General features: G+C 32.0%; 1 protein-coding gene across 4 annotated transcripts in view; it reads left to right on the forward strand.

Annotated features, from left to right (window-relative positions):
* The window catches only part of LOC118528854 (ribosomal protein S6 kinase alpha-6), a 201,712-nt gene extending 194,100 nt beyond the window's left edge, over positions 1–7,612 (forward strand). For all 4 annotated transcript variants that reach the window (XM_078065436.1, XM_078065437.1, XM_078065438.1 and 1 more), the window contains 2 exons: positions 683–823; positions 2,079–7,612. In XM_078065436.1, the coding sequence (XP_077921562.1) occupies positions 683–823; positions 2,079–2,204 (267 nt within the window). In that variant the 3' untranslated portion in view covers positions 2,205–7,612. The remainder of the gene's footprint in view (positions 1–682; positions 824–2,078) is intronic.
* The last annotated feature ends 854 nt before the right edge of the window (positions 7,613–8,466 follow it).

Here is an 8,466-nt window from a genome sequence, read left to right on the forward strand (position 1 = left end):
GTTTACTTTTCCTTCTTCTAAAAGATGCTTGGTAGAGATAGTTTATATTTAAAATTGTGTTTTATAATCAGGTTATATTATATTTACAACTTGTTATTGTAATAGAGATAAAGTAAGCATATTCACAGTTAGTCTGTGAGAAACTTATGATACTCTGACCACTAGAATGCTAGCAGTCAGCTGCCAATCTTGGATTTATGTCTTACTTTCTTTAGTATTTTATACTTAAACCATCACCTATTGAGTGTATTAACAACATGGGACCTTCCCTTCTATGTTGTATGATTCTACACATACCCTTATACTTTAGGGCCCAGCTTACCAGCAAAGATCAATACCTCTTTTCTCCTTGACTATTTAGCACATTCCAAGATAACCCCTGCTACTTTACATTTTCTTCCTCCCTCACTAACAGTCCAGTTCCACAGATTTGGTATCCTCTGATTTAGAAATGACAAATAAGGGTTTACCATATATCAAAAAATCTGTTTGAAGATTCTGACAGTTAACTCTGCAGAGTATAGGTTTGGTTTTCCCTGCGTATATGTCAAACAAAACAGATCACAAAGCTACTGATGCTTTTATATTTTGAGAAAATGTGAAATAATATATTTTATTAAAACCTTTGCTGCTAAATAGTTTCATATAAGTGTATACATATATTTTTTTCATTTTACTTTAGGATTTGCTCTCCCATATGCTACATATGGACCCACATCAGCGATACACTACAGAACAAGTATTAAAACACTCATGGATAACCCACAGAGACCAGTTGCTGAATGATCAGCCAAATAGAAATGATACATCACATGTCATTAAGGTAAAACAAACATACTTTTATGCATCTCCTAAATGCTTAATAAAGCCTGCATGCCATTCACTGACAACACATATAATTACCTTAAATACCTTTATTTTTTAAAGGTGTATTTATAGATTTTTTTGTTTTTGTTTTTGTTTTTTAAATAACAACCATGGATTCTTGTTAATCTTCTCTACCTGTTGCCGTTCTGATGATAAATAAGAATTCTTTGATTGTGTTTGACTTGCTCTTGAGACACTGGGACTAGAAGTGTACTAAATACAAGTTTCATATGGAAAGAAAATGTTGATATTAGTTCCTAAATTAATAACCGTTGGTGCAAATTCCCATATTTATAGACACTGAACCTAGATTTAAGATTTTAGCATTTTATGCATTTATCTATTGATGCCTACTTAGGTTGTTTCAATGTCTTGGCTATTATGAATAATGCTGCGCTGAACACAGGAGCACAGAGATCTCTTTGAGGATAAATGAATAGTGGTATACATATATACAATGGAATATTATTCAGCTTTAAAAAAGGAGATCCTGCCATTTCAACACCATGGATGAACCTGGAAGACATGCTAAATGAAATAAGCCAGACACATAAAGAAAAAAATACATAATTTCTTTTATATGTGGAATTTTTAAAAACTCAAATATTTAAAAGCAGAGAGTAGAAAGGTGGTTACCAGGGGCAGGGAAGAGGGGAAAATGGGGATATATTGGTCAAAGTACAAAGTTGTAGTTATGTAGGATGAATAAGTCTAGGTATCTAATGTGCAGCATGATGACTATAGTTGATAATACTGTATTAAATATTGGAAATTTGATAAGAGTAGATTCCACATGCTTTCATCACAAAAAATGATAACTATGTGAGAGAAGATATGTTAGCTTGACTGTAGTAATCACTGTACTGTATATATGTACATCACAATATATTCCATGTCTTAAATGTATACAACTTCTATTAAAAATAAAATTCTTAAAATGTTTAAAACAAATTACATGAGTGATGAAAGGCTGATAAAAAGAATACATTTTAATGTTTTAAAATGTGAAGAAGCATAGTCATTGAAATAAAAAAATATACAAATAAGCAGGTATTAATTCATGAAGGGAACATCAGTGCATAGATCAAGTGTATGCAATTACTTGCCTCAGAAATAAGGTTGTATTCTAGTTAAATCTCTCATGATATAATATGGAATTTTTTTACCTCCAAAGATTGTTATTCAATTTGTCTTATTTCTCATTATTTTAGGGAGCAGTGGTCACCACATATTCTGCCCTGACTCACAAGACCTTTCAACCAGTCCTTGAGCCTGTTGCTGCTTCAAACTTAGCTCAGCGACGCAGCATGAAGAAACGAACATCAACTGGCCTGTAAGATTTCTAGTGTTCACCTCAGCCATACTGGATGAAGAAAAAATTAAATGTGTGGCTTTTTGCCTAATCTTATATCAAAGGCATCATCTTCTGCTACATTACTTGAATATTCTATTTAAACCTCCTTTTTTTAGGGAGATGAGATTTAAAAAACACAGGTCCACAGTACTCATACAATGTTGTTTTGCAGTAGTGTCCAAGTGTTCACGTATATAATTGGTGTCTACAAGGTCCTAACAATTTTTCTGCACACTCACTTGTAAAATTCCTTTCAAAAAAGTTACTTTAATAGTTTTTCTGGTCTCATAAAATAATGATTTGGGGAATCATTACCAATAATCAGGATACAAATATAATAGTATTTTGCCAAGCAATGTAAATTATTTTTTAACATCAGATCCTGAAGAATAGGCTTTTTTAAAAAGAAAAAACAAAAAAATGTATCATAGAAGCTTGTTATTGTGTACAACCAAAGGACTACATTCATTTGTGCTAATATGTGAACTCCTGATATAGCTGGTGCCAAAGTTTTTACAGAAGAATTAAATCACAAATTATGTGTGCAGACAGACCTGTATACTACCCATAAATGTCCTCATCTAGAAATAAAAAAAAAAAAGAATTAAAGGTTTCAATAAGTCCTCTGTAAATTTTACATCTAATGGAATTGTAGTACAATTGAGAAATTTTTTAGCCAAAGGCTTTATACTGGTGTTGTAATCTACTAAATAGGTTATAGTTAAGCCTTTGAAAATAAAGTACATGTGTTGCTACTACCTTCATGATATGTAAGCTGAGTTTCAAGTTAATCAATTGGATTTAATCATTATCTGTCCCTTTTATAATGAACTACACTGTTGTTTTTTGGGCTTCCAAAATTGGATTACAGTGTAACATATTAATTTACCTTGAATCCTATGGTGATATAGTTTAAATTTTATTGTAGTGGACTTAGCACACATGATACAGTATAATGCATTTCAGTAAACCTTTAGATAATGCTACAAAGAGATAACCTGACATTTTGAAAAGGAAGCAATATTAATGGTTTACACAAAATCTGAACACATTTTTAATCGTATTTATAAAAAAAGTCTGACACATTTGGTCTTATTAAACTTATGATTCAGAACCACTGGGTAATATATATTGTTTTCTCTAAATGATGGAATTTTAAAGAATCTTTTCATGTTGTTGAAGAAAATACCATTACTGCTACTACTATTACTATTACTATTATTACTACTACTACTGACAGAAAGAAACTCATGAATGTAAACTGGAGGATATTACAGTTTTGTTTAGTGAATATAAATGAACTACTTGTGAGTGCTAAATGTACTGTTTGCTGTGTATCTTATTTTGTTTAATTCAGAGAGAAAGTTGATTACTGAGCACTGAAGTATACAGTTTAGGCTAGAAGACTTGTAACTTCGGTATTCAATAAAGGAAACTATACATATTCTCTTTGTAATGTAAGTGATATATATTCCATGTACAAAAATCTGTTTATTGGGTGCGATGTATAGAAGTATATACCCTTAATTTGAGATGTCTTTTTGCAATAATTGAAAGACATTAAAAAAACATCTAATGCCACATGGAAAACATTACTTAGAAATAGACTGGTATCATATCTTGTGGATTTTTATTTCCCAATTTGGCCTTTTCTTTCCTCATTTTGCTTTATTACTAGAAGTACTTGCATGTAACAATTTGTGTCCATATATTTTGACTTACTTTCCTCTTGTCATCTTGTTTGTGCTGTCATGCCTTCTTCTTATCGGAATTAATATAACAAACTAAGAGGTATGATTTTGGTGTTGAACTTTTCAGAACAGAGATAATATTTCCATGTATGCTTTTCTAGTAATAGCATTAGGGTAAGTGAAATTGGAAAGTGAAAAATTATCACAAAATAACTTTCAATCTTTCCATAATCAATAGTTTTTAAAAGTAGCTGATCTTAATTAATTTTTCAGTGAGGTTACTCAGAAGGGTACTATCATACAGTCCTTTCATGAAAGGAACACAGAATTAAGCAATGAACAACATGATTCTTCATTGCTCAATGAGGACTGACAAATTATAAAGGATGCAGATATGCTAGTGGATTTTCCCAATAATTGTGTAAAACATTTCTGCTGGAAAGTTCAAACAAAGTAGGTTAAAAACAGTAATTGGGACAACCCTACTGTAAGGGAAGTCTTCAAACTATATACCCTCATTTTGTAGAAGGAATCCAGGTAGGGATGTCTAGAGCTAGCCAAAATGTCCATTTTGGCTAGAGCAAAAAAGGCAGATGTGAATGGGAGCTTTTTTGGTGGGGCTTCTAAAATGCTTAACCACTGAAACAAATCCTTTCTATAAAATTTTAGGATATTGTTGTTTTTAATGGATTCATGAACAATTAATTTGCATTGTTTTTCTTTCTAGTTGATGGTTCTTGCTAGTATTTAATGATAGCACAATTTGAGTTTTTATTGTTCTGGAAGGAAGAGGATATTATATTTTTTTCCTCAAAGGGAAAACAGCAGGTTTGCCCAGATAGGCCAACAATTTATTATCCTAAAGCACATATTATCATGAATAAACTCAGGAAACCATTGGTAAGATAATTAAGATTTAGTGGTGGTGATTTTGTGGGGGAAAATGGTTTCAGTTATTTCATGAAAATCAAACTTGAGCCTATTTTGTTAGACCCAGAAATGCCTAAACTTTATTTTTTTAATTTATTGTCATTGATAATTACATATAGTAAAACATTTTGATAGAACCTCTGGTTAACCCAAAGGGATTTCTTATGTATAACCAACCCACAAACTTAAGAACAGATGCTTGGTGTTTACAATGTCTCCTCACTGAAACATCATGTTAAGGTAGTACTGTCCATAGAAAGTTACTCATACTGATTGAATAGTATTTTCCTGACAGCATGAGGCCCTTCATATATGAATAAGGAAAAGAACTGCTTAACTTGGCCTTAAGATCAACTAGAAAGCTTAGGATTTAAACTAGGCAAAGTATGTCTGTGCATTCTGTATATTCTCTTTCCCTGGCTTTCCAGTCCCCACATGCTATCCTACTTGCGTACCTCACAGAGGACTCCATCATGATTAAAGCTTACTCCAGAAGGATTCTCTGCCCCAAAAGCACCTCACACCCTTTCCCTTCCCCAAATCAGAACTTCCATTCTCACAGAGCAGCTATATTCAGCTAAAAGTGTGAAAGGAGAGTGATCTCATTTAAATTAATTCTCTTTTTTTGTCAGTGGCTAATAAATAATTGGCATTTTTCAAGGAAGATGTCCATTAATCTAATGAATTTCTAGTTGCTGGATTTTTAGGCAATCTAACCAGATGAGAATAAATTGTTTATCAGTTATTATCAGGGAAGATATTTCTGGGCAAGGAATTTACACAGTATGCCCCAGGATCAGATTATCTCATAAACTGTTTCTTTTGTGCCCTGCTTCATCCTTTCTACTTCTCAGTATACTTTTTCTCTTCCAAGAAACTTCCAAGCTTTTTAATCACAATGAACTTATATGATAGAATGGTGTGGAGGGAGAGACAGTTGTTAAGTGCATATCTATCTGTATTCTTCTCATAGTTCATAGCCTATAACATAAGGAGTCTCCAGCTCCCCCAGCCTCTATTCCTATTGTATTGATAAATAAGAGCATAGAAATGTTGAGTACAAACTATCAGTGGAGTCCAAGTCTGCAGATCCTTTGTCTACATTTCAGGACACAGAGATCCTTGATCTTCTCAACAAGAATGCAAGCCATATTAAGTCAACTGCAATTAAAATCCTTTAGAACATTTTCTTACATTTCAAAGCTTATTTAGGTATTTTTGATGTGTATCTCAATATAAACGATTGCTGAAATTAACAGAACAATTCAGTAGTGTGCTATCTGCCTTCCTATGCAAGAGTGCAGTGGCATTGATAGTGATTACTCACAAATAAATTATACTCATGGATGCACTGTTCCTGGTTTTATCCTTACAATATAGTGAAGTCCGTCATATCATTTGAATAAAATGATAATGCTTGATCACCTAAAATTCAGTTTGGTTGCTAACTCTTGAAGGTAGTCCTAAATTGTCCTAAATTGTAAGGATAAGTTTCTTTGAAATATGAAGAAAAATACAAAGGGAAAGTATTTTTAGAATATATAAATTCAAGTTTGTTTATATGTATTCCACAAATTATGTACCTTTTTTATTGACCAGCAAGAAATCTTAGCTAAATGCTTAGAAATAAATATATATGTGATTGGCAAGTTAGGATTTGTTCTATATTCACATTTCTAAACCTTGGACAATAGAGCTTCCTTGGATGACTGTTTAGCTTTCGTACTATTTGTCTAATTATGTGAACTAATTTACTCTTCAAAGGGTATTTATTAAACATCTAATTTTATGTAGAACAGTTCTAGAGAACGTACTAAGTGCATTAGTTTATTAATAAATTGTCATAATGTGACCAATTGGATTTATTTGCTTTTTTCTTTCCTATCAAACTAATATTACTCAGGTCACATTTGAGTTCTCTTTTCAAATTCACTCAGAAAATAGATACCACTAATAGCAAAAAATGTAAGTTTGTTTTTTAATATAATAAAATTTTTTTTAACATCACAAAGGCATTCTAGCAAAAAAACCCATCCATTTTAAAAGTTATAGAAGAAACCTTAGTTAAATATCCAAATGCCAGCATGGTTTGGAAATGAGAATTTATTTTGCATTAAAATCCACAGTACAAAAAAAAGGAGAGAATATGGTTTTTCTGTATTTGATTAAAAAAAAAAAACAGTACTGTTGGTAGTTGTGAGTTACATAAGGTTTATGCAGAGAGAACAAAGTTTGGGGCTAAAGTTACAATTAAAAATGCCTTGCCAACACTTCCTATATACTTTGGGATTCCTAAACTTATTTTCTGATATAGAAAATATATTTACTTGCATTTTATTACACCTCTCAAGGCAGAAGTGGTGTTAAATAGAAATTGTGTGTACTTTAAAACTCAAAAGTTGCAATTAAAAAAAAAAAAAGGTCCCAATTGTTCAGATAACTGTATTTCTTTCTCTGACTACATTATGGAATTTATACCATCATTTATTTTATAAATGTTTTCTTTAAAGCACTATTTCTTTTGACATTATGGTTTTCATTGTACTTTTTTCATATAAGATCAAATCCAGTAGTGCATTTTACATTGTTTCTTTCCCTCACAGTGCTGCTAAAGAAATGGCTATCATTTTGAATTTACAACATGCCAAAGATGACATAGAAATTATTTTTGTTCTTGTTAAAACTCTGTGAGCAACATTTACCACGATATCATGTTAAATTGCTGGCATTCTCTGGGTACTAAATAAAAAGGCTGCAACTTTCTAACATTTTACAGTTGATCTTGCTTGATCATTTATAGATGTAAAACTGTCTGCTTTTATAAACACATACAGCTATTTGCAGATTTTATTAAAAGCTGTTAAATATTGTTTAGGAGCCAGTTGGAAAAAAAAAAGTGCTTCAAGATATTTGTTTATGCATTTGCCTTGATATTTCCTGAACTGTAATATTACCCACTTTAGTATTATTCTTCTCATGTTCCTATAAGGCAAGGTAATTTAAGAAAATGAAGATGAAAACTTACAATACTTTTAGGACTTACCAGGAGAATACATTTGTCTGCAAGTTAGTTGAGGTAACAACCTTTTCTACAGTACAACAAATTAAAACCTTAGTCTCTGGGTATTGGAAAAAATATTTTAAGCTTGGTATCAAGTAGAATAACATAAATTCTGCCCCCCCCAACAAAAGTCATACATTTGTAGTGTTAGGTTGTAGCAGCTATGCATACACATATAGAAACAATTTTGTATGAGGTTCAGAAATGCATTTGGAGCTGGCAATCAAAATCTCTGTACATCTTCTATTTTTCTAAATTTCTTAAAGGTAAACAGGTTAGACCCTAGGGCAACTTTGGGAAGTCTGCAATAACTGCTTTCCCACTGGCCACCTCTTTTGCATCTCTCTTCTGCTTTTGCCTCTTTCATGCCTTCCATCCTTCCAACCCCTTAGTAAAATATCTGATAACCATGTATACATCATTATACTTTAAGCAGCTTATTCTCACTGAAGTATTACTTCTTTTTGCATTTTCCTTTTAAGCATTAGCTACCAAGATAAGGAAGGAATGTGTTTTTTTGGTCTGTGGGGCCCTGAAATAATTCAGGCCTACCAGGCTAAAGC

The sequence above is a fragment of the Halichoerus grypus genome, chromosome X (assembly GCF_964656455.1).
Source record: "Halichoerus grypus chromosome X, mHalGry1.hap1.1, whole genome shotgun sequence".
Classification (NCBI taxonomy): Eukaryota; Metazoa; Chordata; class Mammalia; order Carnivora; family Phocidae; genus Halichoerus; species Halichoerus grypus.